The sequence below is a fragment of the Mobula hypostoma genome, chromosome 18, assembly GCF_963921235.1.
Source record: "Mobula hypostoma chromosome 18, sMobHyp1.1, whole genome shotgun sequence".
NCBI classification, from domain to species: Eukaryota; Metazoa; Chordata; class Chondrichthyes; order Myliobatiformes; family Myliobatidae; genus Mobula; species Mobula hypostoma.
The window spans coordinates 42,402,980-42,416,793 of record NC_086114.1 but is presented as its reverse complement, the minus strand read 5'-3'; the positions used below and the strand labels follow the sequence as shown (position 1 = coordinate 42,416,793).

Below are 13,814 nucleotides of genomic sequence, written 5' to 3'. Positions count from 1 at the left end.
GATACCAGAGAGGCATCACTTCACCTGTGAGTCGACTGGGGTGATATACTGCGTCCGGTGCTCCCGATGTGGCCTTTTATATATTGGTGAGACCCGATGCAGACTGGGAGACCGCTTTGCTGAACATCTACGCTCTGTCCGCCAGAGAAAGCAGGATCTCCCAGTGGCCACACATTTTAATTCCACATCCCATTCCCATTCTGACATGTCTATCCACGGCCTCCTCTACTGTAAAGATGAAGCCACACTCAGGTTGGAGGAACAACACCTTATATTCCGTATGGGTAGCCTCCAACCTGATGGCATGAACATTGACTTCTCTAACTTCCGCTAGGCCCCACCTCCCCCTCGTACCCCATCTGTTACTCTTTTTTATGCACACATTCTTTCTCTCACTCTCCTTTTTCTCCCTCTGTCCCTCTGAATATACCTCTTGCCCATCCTCTGGGTCACCCCCCCCGTCTTTCTTCCCGGACCTCCTGTCCCATGATCCTCTCGTATCCCCTCTTGCCTATCACCTGTCCAGCTCTCGGCTCTATCCCTCCCCCTCCTGTTTTCTCCTATCATTTTGCATCTCCCCCTCTCCCTCCAGCTTTCAAATCCCTTACTCACTCTTCCTTCAGTTAGTCCTGACGAAGGGTCTCGGCCTGAAACGTCGACTGCGCCTCTTCCTATAGATGCTGCTTGGCTTGCTGCGTTCACCAGCAACTTTGATGTGTGTTGCAAATAGGACTAGCTTGGTTCTCACCTTGGTTGGCATGGGCAAGTGGGCCCAAAGAACCTGTTTCCACACTATATTACTCTGAGTTCAAATGGTTCTATTCATTAGCAGAGAATGTATACAGTATATAACCTGAACTACTTATCTTTGCAGACATCCACAAAAACAGAACCCCAAAAAGAATGAACGACAGAAAACATTAGAACCCCAAAGCCCCATCTTCCCCCTCCCCCATGCAAGCAGCAGCAAAGCATCGATGCATCAACCTCCCCCCTCCCCCACCACCCATACTTTGGTTACAAATTTATTTTCAGCTTTGAATTTCAATCACAAAATAGCCTTTTTAAAATGACTAGTGTGCTTGGTTGCCTCTCATTTATATGTTAGACTTTAATTGTAAGGCTTGAAGTAGGAAACTGCATCTATCTTGGTCATCCATCTTAAAGTTCTGTCCTCGGTCATCTTGCTGGGATCAGGCAGTAGAGCAGATTTCAAGTCAGTAGTTAATCAGCTATGATTTAATTAAAAGACTGAGCAAGTTTGAGGAGTCTATCTGGTATTCTTCCTTGAGTATATTCTGCTGATCTGGAATCAAGATTTTGGCGATAGAGCAAAGCAAGTTTTTCAATCACAGAGTACAATTTTACATTGATAATAATTGATGGCATTACAGTGAATCCAAGATTTCTGAAGTTACCTACAGCCATCTCTTGCTGGCTGATGGCGGGCATCCTTGGTCTGCAGTGAACAGTTACACGGAAACCAGACTCTCCACAGCCTGCAGCTCTACCTTCTCCTGGGGTGACAATGTAAGTAGTATGTACATTTAGTAGACTTGCCTACTGGTCGGGGCAAGGAGTATAAAAGTTGGGAGGTCATGTTGCAGCTGCATAATATTTCAGTTAGGTCACATATGGAATATTATATGCAGTTCTGGAAGGATGTGGTTTTGGAGAGGTTGGAGAAAAGGTTCAACAGGATGTTGTCTGAATTATCGAGTATTAATTAGAAGCAGAGGTTGGACAAACTTGGATTGTTCTCTTTTAAGTGTCAGGTGCTAAAGGCAATCCGATATAAGTTTATAAGATTATGAGAGGTGTAGTGCCCTGGTTTATATTTTTACTGTTATGCTGTATGTATTTCATTTTAGCAGTTCTGTAAGAGCAGTCTGTTCTGCTGTTAGCCTGTTTGGGTTATTGTTGAAGATAAGGGATGATGAGGAATGTGTACCATCCAATTAGGATGGTAGAATTAGGAGGGGGTTTGGTGAGGGACACTGAGGTTGGTCTTGGAGGGTTTTTTTGGTTCGCTGGGAGATGAAGAGAGAAGACGCTGGAGAGTGTTTTCCCTAGACTTACACAACCAAGAAAACTAGGGATTTTCCAAGGCATAGATAGTAGGTGGTTGTTTTTCAAGAGTACAGATGTCATGTGCTAAAGGGTACAAGTTTAAGATGGGGCGGGGAGTTAAAGCAGCTTTGCGAAGCTTGCTATTTTACACAGTGGTAGGTTCCTGGAACATGCTGTCAGGGGAGGTAATGGAAGTAGATATTTAAGAGACATTTAAACAGGTACATGAACAGGCAGGGAATGGATGGATATGGACCATGTGCCGGCAGATGGGAAGTTTAAATTGACATGATGGTCAGCATAGTCAACATAAGTTGAAAAGCTTGTTACTGTGCTGTACTGTAGAAAATTCCCAGATGTGATGGAATACCTAGTCCTTTTTAACCAACAGTTTCCTGAAGGCAACAGTATTTTTTTAAATCTTATTTGAATTATGTTGGAAGTCCTGAAATGCACCTTTTTTGTCATATCCTAGGAATTTGAGACTGCAGCCTCACAGCAAGTTCAACAAATGTTCTTTGAGATTGATGAATTACTGTTTGAAGAGAAGAAATGCTTGCATGTACAAAGACTGGAGGCAGAATGCCAGGAATGGAAATGCAATTTTCCACATTTTCGGTAAGAATAGACTAGGTCAGGAATGGAGCCATCCAGTCCACCGTGTCTGTGCAAACTTTTCTGCCCATCTGCAATAATTTGTCTGCTTTTAGTGCACATGATTTTATGTCTCGCCTATTCAAAAGCTTCCGTAAATGTCTCTTCAAAAAAGTGACTTTATCTGATTCTACCAACTACTCTAGCAGTCTCTTCCAGATGGCCAGCACTCTATATTCCCTTCAGTTTCCATTAAACCTCCTTCTCACCTAAAGTCTGTGTTGTCTTGTTTTTGACATCCCTACAATGAGAAAAAGATTTTATCCATCCTATCTACTTCAACGTAGCTATGCCAGGTCACCTCTAAGTCTCCTTGATCCCAAGGAAAATGGGCCTAGTCTGGCTCCAGAACTAAGCATCTCGGTGAATCTCCTTTATACCTTCTCCAGTGCAATCATATTCTAGCTGGAGTATGATGACCAGAGCTGCACACAATTCTCCATGTGCAGCCTATGCAGTATTTTGTAAAGTTGCAACTTAACATGAAGTGACAATGGTACATACTTTTTTGTACCACAACTGAAAAAGACAAGCATGCCATATAGCTTCCCCACTACTTTGTGCATTATCTGTGTTGCCACTTCTGGGAATTACATAGTTCAACACCAAAGTCTCCCTGATCGTCAACATTCCTTAGTGTCTTAATATTTACTGTAGATATTCTACCCTTATTTGACTTCCAAAATACACCTCACATTTATAAGGATTCAATTCCTTCTGCTAAGGCTTTGACAAACTTTTCAGTTGATCTTTCTCCTGTTGTAGCTAAAGATGGTCTTCCTTGCTATCCACAGCTCTACCAATTTTTCTGTCATGTACAAATTGATCAATTCTATCAACCGGACTGGATGGGTAGAAGGGAAGATCCTCATGTGTTCAGGCTGAGTTCCTCCAGCACTTTGTGTGTGTTGGATAGGTCAAAGGGTTTGTTTCTGTGCTGTAGTGCTCTATAACTCTACCACGTTCATACTTAGTCATTAATACTAATGCCTCATATCGCAGGCCAATTTTGGATCCAATTAGCTATTTCACCTTGGCTTTTGTGTAATTTAACCTTGTGTATTAATACTTCATGCTAACCTTATCAAATGTGTTCCAATTGCACATAGCTCCGATCTCTTACAGTTTTCTCCAGTAATTTCCCACTAATGCAAGGCTCATCAGCCTGTAGTTACTTGGCTTAACCCTGCGGGCCTTTCTTATAGAAAGGAACAATGTTAGCGATACTCCAGTCTTCTGGCACCTCATCTGTGGCTAAGGAAGATGCAAAAAATTTCTGTCAGATTGCAGCAGTCTCATATCATCCTGCGATAGATCTCATCCATCAGAGTTTCTCCCCTTAGGATTAATCTACTCTTAAACATTCCAAGACATTTAACACCTCCCACTGATATGCTCTAAACTATCGACGTAAGCCCGATGCATACAACACAGAAACAAGTGATTTGGGATAACTGATCTACCTGGTGGTGATGCTTCGCAGAGACCTGCTTCTATCTTTCTCTATTCAGTACAATATACATCCTGAAATTCTTTTTCTTGGCAAACATCCACGAAAACAGAGGAATGCCCCAAGGATGAATGACAGTTAAAACGTTGGAACCCCAAAGCACCCCCCCGAGCACCCTCCTCACATGCACAAGCAGCAGCAAGGCAACAACCCCTGCCCCCCACCCACACCAGCAAAAAAGCATCAGCACTCTCCACAGAACACTCAAACATACAGCAAAGCATCAATAAAAACACAGCCTTGCACTACCCCAAAAACTGCTCATTCACCCGGTAATTCGACATACCACAGGCTCTCTCTCCCCTTAATAAGGGAAAATGAGATGTCCCCATTTCACAGCAAGAGGGGAGACATAACATACAACTTGATGGTTCAGTCTTTTTCCCAGGGTAGGGCAATCTAAGACCGTTTTAATTGTTTTGCATTGTGATGGAGTCTGGCATATTGTTTGTAGCATATGATTTTCTGACTATAACTAAAATGCCTTTTCTCAGTCCCTTCGTTTCCACCACATCTGTTCCCAGTATGTGGCTTTCCTTTCCAGGGCATCAGAGGTGTCCTTCTTCAAAAACGCGATTTCCCTTCATTTTCTGAACATTCGCACTCACCCCATCTTACCTCTACCTCAACAGTGATAGTGTTCTGCTTCTTCTTCCATACCACCCCATGAACCTCCACACCCAACACATCATCCTCTGCAACTTCCGACATCTCCAAAAGGGATCCTACTACCAAACATATCTTTACCTCCAGTGCTCCCATTTCAGTCTCCTCTATATTGGTGAGATCCGTCATAAAGTGGGACTGCTTCGTTGAGCACCTCCGCTCCATTTTCCAAAAGTGAAACTTCCTAGTGGCCAAACATTTTAATTCCGGTTCCTATTCCTGTTCTAACATGTTGGTCCATAGCCTCCTCTTGTGCCAAAGACGAGGCCACCCTTAGGGTGAAGGAGCAACACCTGATATTCCACCTGGCTCGCCTCCAATCTGGTGATGCGACTATTGATCTCTCCTGCTAGTTAAAAAAAAATTCCCTTCTTCTCTTCCCCCCACCCCCCCGACTCTCTTCTTCTATTCTCCACTCTGGTCACTTTCCTCTTCTCACCTGCTTATCACCTCACCCTGGATCCCCACCTCCTTTCCTTTCACCTTTGGTCTACTCTCCTCCCCTGTCAGATTTTTTCCTCTTCAGCACTTTATCTTTCCTTCCTACCAGGCTTAACCTATCACCTTCCAGCTAGCCTCATTCCCCTCCCCCATCTTTTTATTCTGGTATCTTTCCCCTTCCTTTCCAGTCCTGAAGAAGGGTCTCGGCCCAAAACGTTGACTGTTTATTCATTTCCATAGGTGCTGGCTAACCTGCTGAGTTCTTCCAGCATTTTGTGTGTGTTGCTTTGGATTTCCAGCATCTGCAGACTTTCAAGTGTTAATTGATGTCTCCAGATTTCTAGTTCAGTAATATAACTGTGATGTCACTACAATACACATGTCACTTCTTAACTGTTTAGGGAAATATAGCTTGTCTCCATTGTTTAAAACATTGACATCTATGACCTAATTCAGTTGGCTCTTGTTCATCAAGTACCCACTGAGCTACTTTGCCAAATTGTAAGAAAGCTCTACATAAAGATCAAGAAACATGAGGTGTGGATTTCATCTTGTCCATCATTGGTTTCTAGCAGGCATGAATTCTGGGATCTTGGGCATTAGCGCCAGTACCACGTGCTAGTGAGGGTAGAAATAGAAAGATAGCTCAGATGAATTTGTGGCTAAGGAACTGGTGCAGGAGGTAGTAATTCATGTTCCTGGATCATTGGAATCTCTTCTGGGGTAGGAGTGATCTGTATACAAGAGATAGGTTGCATTTGAACTGGCGGGGCACCAATGTTCCAGGAGGGAGATATACTTGTGCAGAGGGAGGTTAAGCTAGAGTGGGAGGTGATGGGTTCTGGAGCAGTAGAGTCGCTGATAAGCAATCAGGTCTTAATATTGTAGCCAATGAAAGCAACTTTAGTCGTTAAGATAGACAGCAACAAAGTAAAAGGAGAGGAAAGACCGATGGTTTAAACTACATTTATTTCAGTGTAGGAGGCTTGACAGGTATAGTGGATGAACTCAGTGTGGATTGGCTCTGGGGACTGGGATATGAGAGCCATGGCAAATTCAGTTATTATCAGAGTACATGTATGTCACCACATACACCCTGAGATTCATTTTTCTGCGGGCCTAGTCTATAGAATACTAACTATAACGGGATCAATGAAAGATCAACCAGAAAACAACAAACTGTGCAAATGCAAATATAAATAAATATCAATAAGTAATGAGAACATGGACTATCAAGATAAAGAGTACTTAAGTGAGATCATTGGTGGTAGGAACATCTTAATGGATGTGCAAGTGAGTGTAGTTATCCCTTTTTGTTCAAGAGCATGATGGTTGAGGAGTAGTAACCGTTCCTGGACATGGTGTTGTGAGTTCTGAGGTTCTCGTACTTTCTACCTGATGGCAGCAGCCAGAAAAGAGCATGGCCTGGTTTGTGAGAATGTCTGATGGTGGATGCTGCTTTCCTACGACTGTGTTTTGTGTAGATGTGCTCAATCATTGAAAGGGCTTTACCTGTGATGTACTGGGCAGAGTCCTCTAGCTTTGTTAGGATTTTTCGCTCAAAAGCAGTGATTTTCCATATCTGGCCATGATGTAGCCAGTCAATACATGCTCCACCACACATCTACAGAAGTTTGTTAGAGCTTTTGGTGAAATGCCACATCTCCGCAAACTCCTAAGGAAAGAGAGGTGCTGCCGTGCTTTCTGCATTTGAATTTATGTACTGGGTCGAAGACAGGTCCTCTGAAATAATAACACCCAGGAATTTAAAGTTGCTAACCCTCTCTACCTCTGATCCTCCAATGTGGACTGGCTCACAGACCTTGGGTTTCCCTCACCTGAAGTCTACAATCAGTTTGTTGGTTTTGCTGACATTGAGTGAGAGGCTGTGAGAGTGCAGAGGTTTTCACTCCAACCACAGATAAGGGTTTAGAGGACTATATGTGTCTATTAAATAGTTAAGTTAAAATAAGTTGTGCAAAAAAACAATTAAAAAAGTAGTGAGGGAGTGCTCATGGGTTGGCATGCATCTGATGTCACCTCTAATCTCTCCCGGAATTTTTTCTTGGCTCTCGAAATAGCCCTCCACCAGTCATACCTGGCTTTCTTATACAGATCTAAATTGCCTGACTTAAATGCCACAGATCTAGCCCTCAGCAGACTACAAACTTCCTGGTTCATCCACAGCTTCTGGTTTGGGAATGTACAGTAAGCTTTTGTAGGCACACACTCATCCACACAGGTTTTAATGAAATCAGTGACAATTGTGGCATACTCATCCAGGCTTGAAGATGACTCCCTGAACACGGTCCAGTCCACCAATTCAAAGCAATCTTGTAAGAGCTCCTGTACTTCCCTGGTCTCTACCTTCTTGGTCTTCACTACTGGTGCTGCAGTCTGCAGTCTCTGCCTGTACTCAGAGAATAGAGGTACAGCCTGGTAATCAGACATAGCAAAGTGTGGGCATGGGATAGTACGGTAGGTACTCTTGAACTTAACTGTAACAGTGGACCAGTGTGTTATTTCCTCTGGTACTACAGGCAATAATCCCTCTAGGTGTGTGCATGTGCATGCACACACATCTTTTGCTACTAGTGCACAAAGAAAATTAAACTGCGCACAAAAGGTTGTCACCCTCTACCTCGTTGGCAAGTTAAGTATATTTCATGATCGTACATAACCACGTTTCCTTTCCCGGTTTCTGCAGCGGACAGTATTGACAATGTGGAGTTTACAGTGATTTGTCTGTAGATTTTAGAACTGGCTTATTTATACAGTATTGTTTCTATTGAAGAAATTATTGATTCACTCTGTTGAATTCCAAAGAAGCACATGGCATGAAGTGCAAAAAAACTGCTTGTTCAATTAAACAGTAGAACCTGAAACACCGAAAGGTCGTGAGGTCAGGAACGTGCAGCTTTGAGAAATATTTATGTACAATAGAGAAACTGGTGTTACCTACATGCATTATCCCAATACAAAAGTTGCTGGAGAATTTGCAAGTGGGACGAAGTGGAGTGATATTTGGAAACTTGACTTTTTAAAGCATCATTTAGCAAGCAAGTCATCTCCGGGGAGAAAAATCTTCATTACTCATTACAGGCCTGCTACGTATGTTTTGTGAGAGTGTGGATGAACGAGACTGAAAACAATCAAACCCAGAGGAGACCAAAGTTCTATTGACAATGTTTTGCTAGCTGCTAAAATGAATACCTCTATATATAAAAAGCAGTGCACATATGTTGCTGTCACTAGGCAAAAAATTGCACAGCACAAGATTTTTGCACACACTGGTCATTTCAAGTTAATGCAAATAATTAGAGGGAACATTGTCTACAGGTGATATGTTGATAATAATTATTTAGTGACTTTAGCTGGCCTGGTTAAAATCCTTGCAAGTGATGGGGAAGGCATCAGGATGTGTTGTTTCATACCTGTTGATTACATTGCACCATAGGGCAGGAGGAGAAGATGGCGGTGCGATGCAGCGCGTGCAGCTCTCCGGTGAAATATCGTATTTATAAGTAGGATGCCGTGCACAATTCTGATTTGATGGAGACAGACGTGAGAAGGCACAGAGGAACATCTGGAGAAATTTCTGAAATGCCTGGTTCGCTGCTGCTGCTACTGTGCGATCGAGAATCTCCGGAGAGAAGGCCCCAAAATCCCCGGCTTTGCCTGCTGCTGGCAACCGAGGCTGAGGTTGAAGCGTTCAGCAGAGATAGTGCTCGGTACTCGGTGTCAGAGAGCTGATCGGAGCTCGAAGTTTTCAGACGACTCAGAGTCGGACTGTGGTCAGGCATGACAGGGAGAGTTTTCTTCCTTCTCCCATCTGCTTGAGATGTGGGACTTTCGAGAGACTTTGAACTTTTTTACTGTGCCATGACCTGTTCTTCATCAAGTTATGGTATTGTTGCACTGTTGTAACTATATGTTATGTGGTTTTTGTTAGTTTTTCAGTCTTAGTCTGTCCTGTGTTTCTGTGATATCACATCGGAGGAATATTGTATCATTTCTTAATGCATGCATTACTGAATGACAATAAAAGAGGACTGTGTGTCCTCATAATCTGAATCTAAATCTAAATTCATCTAGAGCCTGTTTAACATTAGCTTGAGGTGGAATATACACCGTTACCAAAATGATCGCTGAAATCTCCCGTGGCGAGTAAAATGGCCGGCACTTAATTGCGAGGTATTCCAGGTCTGGTGAGCAATGTTGGGACGTCACCGGTAAACCACGAGGAGTTGATCATGAGGCATACACCTCCACCTCTGCTTTTGAGAGATTTGACCAACCCATCATGATGATGTTTTGTGAACTCATCCATTCGAATTGCTGCATCCAGCACAGAAGGGGTTAACCTGGACTCTGTAAAGCAAAGGACATGTGCAGTCCTAATGTCCTTCTGATACTGCACCTTAGCTCTGAGATCATCAATTTTATTTACCAGAGACTGTACATTTCCCAGCAAGATAGTTGGTATTGGGAGTTGGAAACCTCTTTTTTAAAACATGCCATCAGAGCAGCACGTCGACCTCTTTCGCTGGTGGCTTCTTAAAGGAGTGGTCTATTTCCATCTGTTTCTCCAGCATTGAGATCATATCATGAGCACAGAATATACTACACTCCACTGGAAATGCAAATGAATCCCTGCTTCACTTAGGTTCTAATAAAGGTGGCTTCATAGACAGTTCTCAGTCATTCCTCAATCGTACTTTATTTACTTGTATACAAGGAGAACAGCATGGTCCTTGTCACCACACTGTTCTGAAGTTTGAACAAAGAAATGCCATTTTTATTTGGAAATTGACTAATGGATACAGAAATTGACCAATTGGTAACCTTGTGTAGGTTTGAATTCCGTGTATACGTGAACACGTATATGCAACTATGATAATACAGGTATTAATAGCCAATAGTACTTTAGAATTAGTAAAGTAACTGACCTATAGTAAGTGTCACCCTAGAATCCTTTGATTGTATCCTTATCTTGTCTCCATATGCCAAATGGTTCCGGCCCCCTGCTGTGAAAAGGGAAACTATGCTCTTCAAAGAGCTCTCTTCAAAGTCCTTTCTTCCCTGGGTTGATTGCATGCTATCTGCAAACTATCCTTGCCTGGACGCTACCTTAAATTTTGCTTTGCTACAACCTCCACAGCCCTTTTTTCCTGTGAAGGACAACACAAATCTTAATGAATTTCAATAGCACAAGAGTCTTGGAAACTCATACTACTATTGACTCTATTTAAAGAGGAGGGTTGCTGAACCATAGTGGAATCAGCTGATCTTCAGACCATCACTCCACAGAGTAATCTTAACCAAGAGAATAAAATGAATTTCAGAATTAGCAAGAATATAAACCCCAATTTCCACTGTACAATGGAGTTGCCCAAATTTCCTAGCAAGGAATTTCCAGGTGGTGAGGGATCCTATCAAGTTCCTACCTAGTCTTTTTAACCTTGTCAGCTCCTAGCTGTACAAACATGAGAAAATCTGCAGATGCTGGAAATCCAAGCAACACACACAAATTTCTGGAGGAACTCAGTAGACCAGGCAGCATCTCTGGAAAAGAGTAAACAGTTGATGTTTCAGGCAGAGTCCTTATATTAGGACAGACCCTTCATCTAGCTGGATATGCATAGCTAAATCAGGGATGTTCTCAGATGTATCAGGAATGTGCTGTACATGCAACATTTCTGGCCAGTAATGGCACAAGTAGCACCCTTCTCGGCCAATGATTTTGTTAATTGATTTTGTCAGGGGGGATTTCAATATGCAGGTAGATTGGGAAGATCAGGTTGATGGTGAATCTTAAGAGAAGGAATTTGTAGAATGCCTTTTTAGAGCAACTTGTGGTTGAACCTACAAGGGATGATGTGTAATAAACCAGATTTGATTAAGGAGCTTAAAGTGGAGGAACCCTTTGGGGGCAGTACTCACTAAATGATAGAATTCACCTTGCAAATTGAGAGGGAGAAGCTAAAATCAGATGTATCAGTATAACAGTGGAGTAAAGGTAACTACAGAGGCATGAGAGAGGTGTTAGCCAAAGCTGATTAGAAGGGGATGCTAACAGGGATGACGGCAGAACAGCAATGGTTGGAGTTTCTGGGAGCAACTCAAAAGGTGCAGGATGTACACATCCAAAAGAAGTATTCTAAAGAGAGGATGAGACAACCGTAGCTGACAAGGGAAGTCAAAGTCAGCATAAAAGCAAAAGATAGGGCATATAATATAGCAAAAATTAGTCATAAGATGGAGGATTGGGAAGCTTTTTAAAACCAACAAAAGGCAACTGAAAAAACAATAAGAAAAGAAAAGATTAAATATGAAGGTAAGCTAGCCAATAATATAAAAGAGGACACCAAAAGTCCTTTTTTTCCAGATACTGTGTATAAAAACAGGTGAGAATGGATATCAGACCACTGAAAAATGACACAGGAGAGGTCGCAGTGGGGGTCAAAGAAATGGCAGACAAACTCAATAAATATTTTTCATCAGTCTTTGCTATAGAAGACACCAGCAGTATACCAGAAATTCAAGAGTGTCATGGGGCAGGAGTGGGTTTGATTGTTATTTCTAAAGAGAAGGTGCTTGGGAAGCTGAAAGGTCTGAAAGTAGATAGGTCATCTGTTCCACCTGGCCCAGGGTTCTGAAAGAGGTAGCTGTAGAGATTGCGACAACATGAGCCATGATCCTTCAAGAATTCTGGAGGACTGGAAAATTGCAAATATCACTTCACTCTTTAAGAAGGGAGGGAGGCAAAAAACAGGAAATTATAGGCCAGTTAGCCTGACTTTAGTGTTTGAGAAAATTTTGGAGTCAGTCAGCATAGCCAATAATCTAATTAAATGGCATTTCAGACTTGAGGGATCTCCCATGGCCTGTTCTGGCCACTGATTTTTGTGTTCCTTCTGATTCCTAAAATTACCATTGTGTAATGTCCATGGTTTTTTAAATATAATTTCCAACTCTAGCAAGGAATTTATCTGCCAGTTAACTTCTTGAACTGCAAACATACGTCGTATCAGTGCTGTCCTTCATTTTTTGAATAACCTTTCTTGTAGTATACTGTCAAGTTCCGGAGCAGGATATCTGGTTTGTTTCATTATAATTCTGATCAAGCGCTCTATACATGACCAGAAGAAACTGCAGAGAGTTGTAGACACAGAGAAACTAGTCTTTCCTGTATGGACTTTGTCCATACTTCTCACTGCCTCGATAAAGCAGCCAACATAATCAAAGGTCTCAGAGACCCGAGACATTCTCTCTTCTCTCTTCCATCAGGCAGGAGATATGAAAGCCTGAAAGCACATACCACTAGTTTCAAGGACAGTTTCTATCCCACTGTTATAGGACAATTAATAGTTCCCTTGTATGATAAAATGGACTCTTAACCTCACATTCTATCTCATTATGGTCTTGCACCTTAATGTTTACCTTCACTGCATTTACTCTGTGGCTGTTACACTTTGTTCTGTATTATTACTGTTTTTCCTTGTTGTACCTCAATGCACTGTGTAGTGTATTGATCCACATGAACAGTATGCAAGATAAACGTTTCACTGTATCTTTAGAAGTGACAATCCTATTCCAATTAGTGTCTTTATTGTATTTCTATTCAATTTGGTGCATTGCATTGTTTGTTCGTTGTTTGTTCCTTTTGAGGTACCAATATGAATGTTCACCAGTTTGGATCGTAACTACTAAGAGTGTTTATTTTATTTACTTTCACAGAGTTTTGGGGACACAGATAGCAGCTCCTGTTAATGAAGCCTATGGTTGGTATCCTGGCCGAGAGGAGGGTAAAACCTTACAGCCAATTTCCTGTCCAGGTTCCAGTACTGCCGTGAATGAGTGAGTGCTAATCAGGAATATCATAACAGATTCTAGCTATTTAGATTAAGTAAAGTTACAATGTCAGTTTAAGATTACCTGGTACATTACAGTTGAAGTCTGCCCACTGGGGCTTCCTTCCTGCAACCTTTAAATTTTTCACAGTTTTTTATGTACAGAGTTTAATTATGTGGTGGCATATAGAACCACCAGCTTTACTTTTTATACTCCATGCTGGCTGGTAAGATATTTTTAAGCTTGGATACAAAATAAAACTCTGGGTCATATCTATATACTAATGGAATGAGAACGGTAACTAGGGAGTTTGGACTGAACTGGTGATCAACTCTGAAGTATATTTGGCATGGTGCTGTTTTTATTTAATTCAACCTTTCTATTTGATTTGTACATATTGGCAATAAATGTTATGAGTAACTTCAAGCTGTGAATATTGTTAAATATGCTTATTTTCCCAGAGTATAAGTGCACTGGTGGAGCATAAAGTTGTCCAGCTTTCTCGGATTCTCTTAATAATCAAAATTCATGCACCGGAATTTCCAGTTTAAAAACTATAATCTAATAGTTGTAGGTAACCTAGCCAAGGGGCGCATAAACTTCAAGCCTGACAAACCCC

At 41.9% G+C, this 13,814-nt stretch overlaps 1 protein-coding gene across 2 annotated transcripts in view; it reads left to right on the top strand.

The window, feature by feature from the left end:
* Positions 1 to 13,814, top strand: part of LOC134358509 (protein FAM149B1-like) — a 125,847-nt gene that overhangs the window by 16,747 nt on the left and 95,286 nt on the right. For both annotated transcript variants that reach the window (XM_063070804.1, XM_063070802.1), the window contains exons 3-5: positions 1,395 to 1,530; positions 2,546 to 2,688; positions 13,082 to 13,201. In XM_063070804.1, the coding sequence (XP_062926874.1) occupies positions 1,395 to 1,530; positions 2,546 to 2,688; positions 13,082 to 13,201 (399 nt within the window). The remainder of the gene's footprint in view (positions 1 to 1,394; positions 1,531 to 2,545; positions 2,689 to 13,081; positions 13,202 to 13,814) is intronic.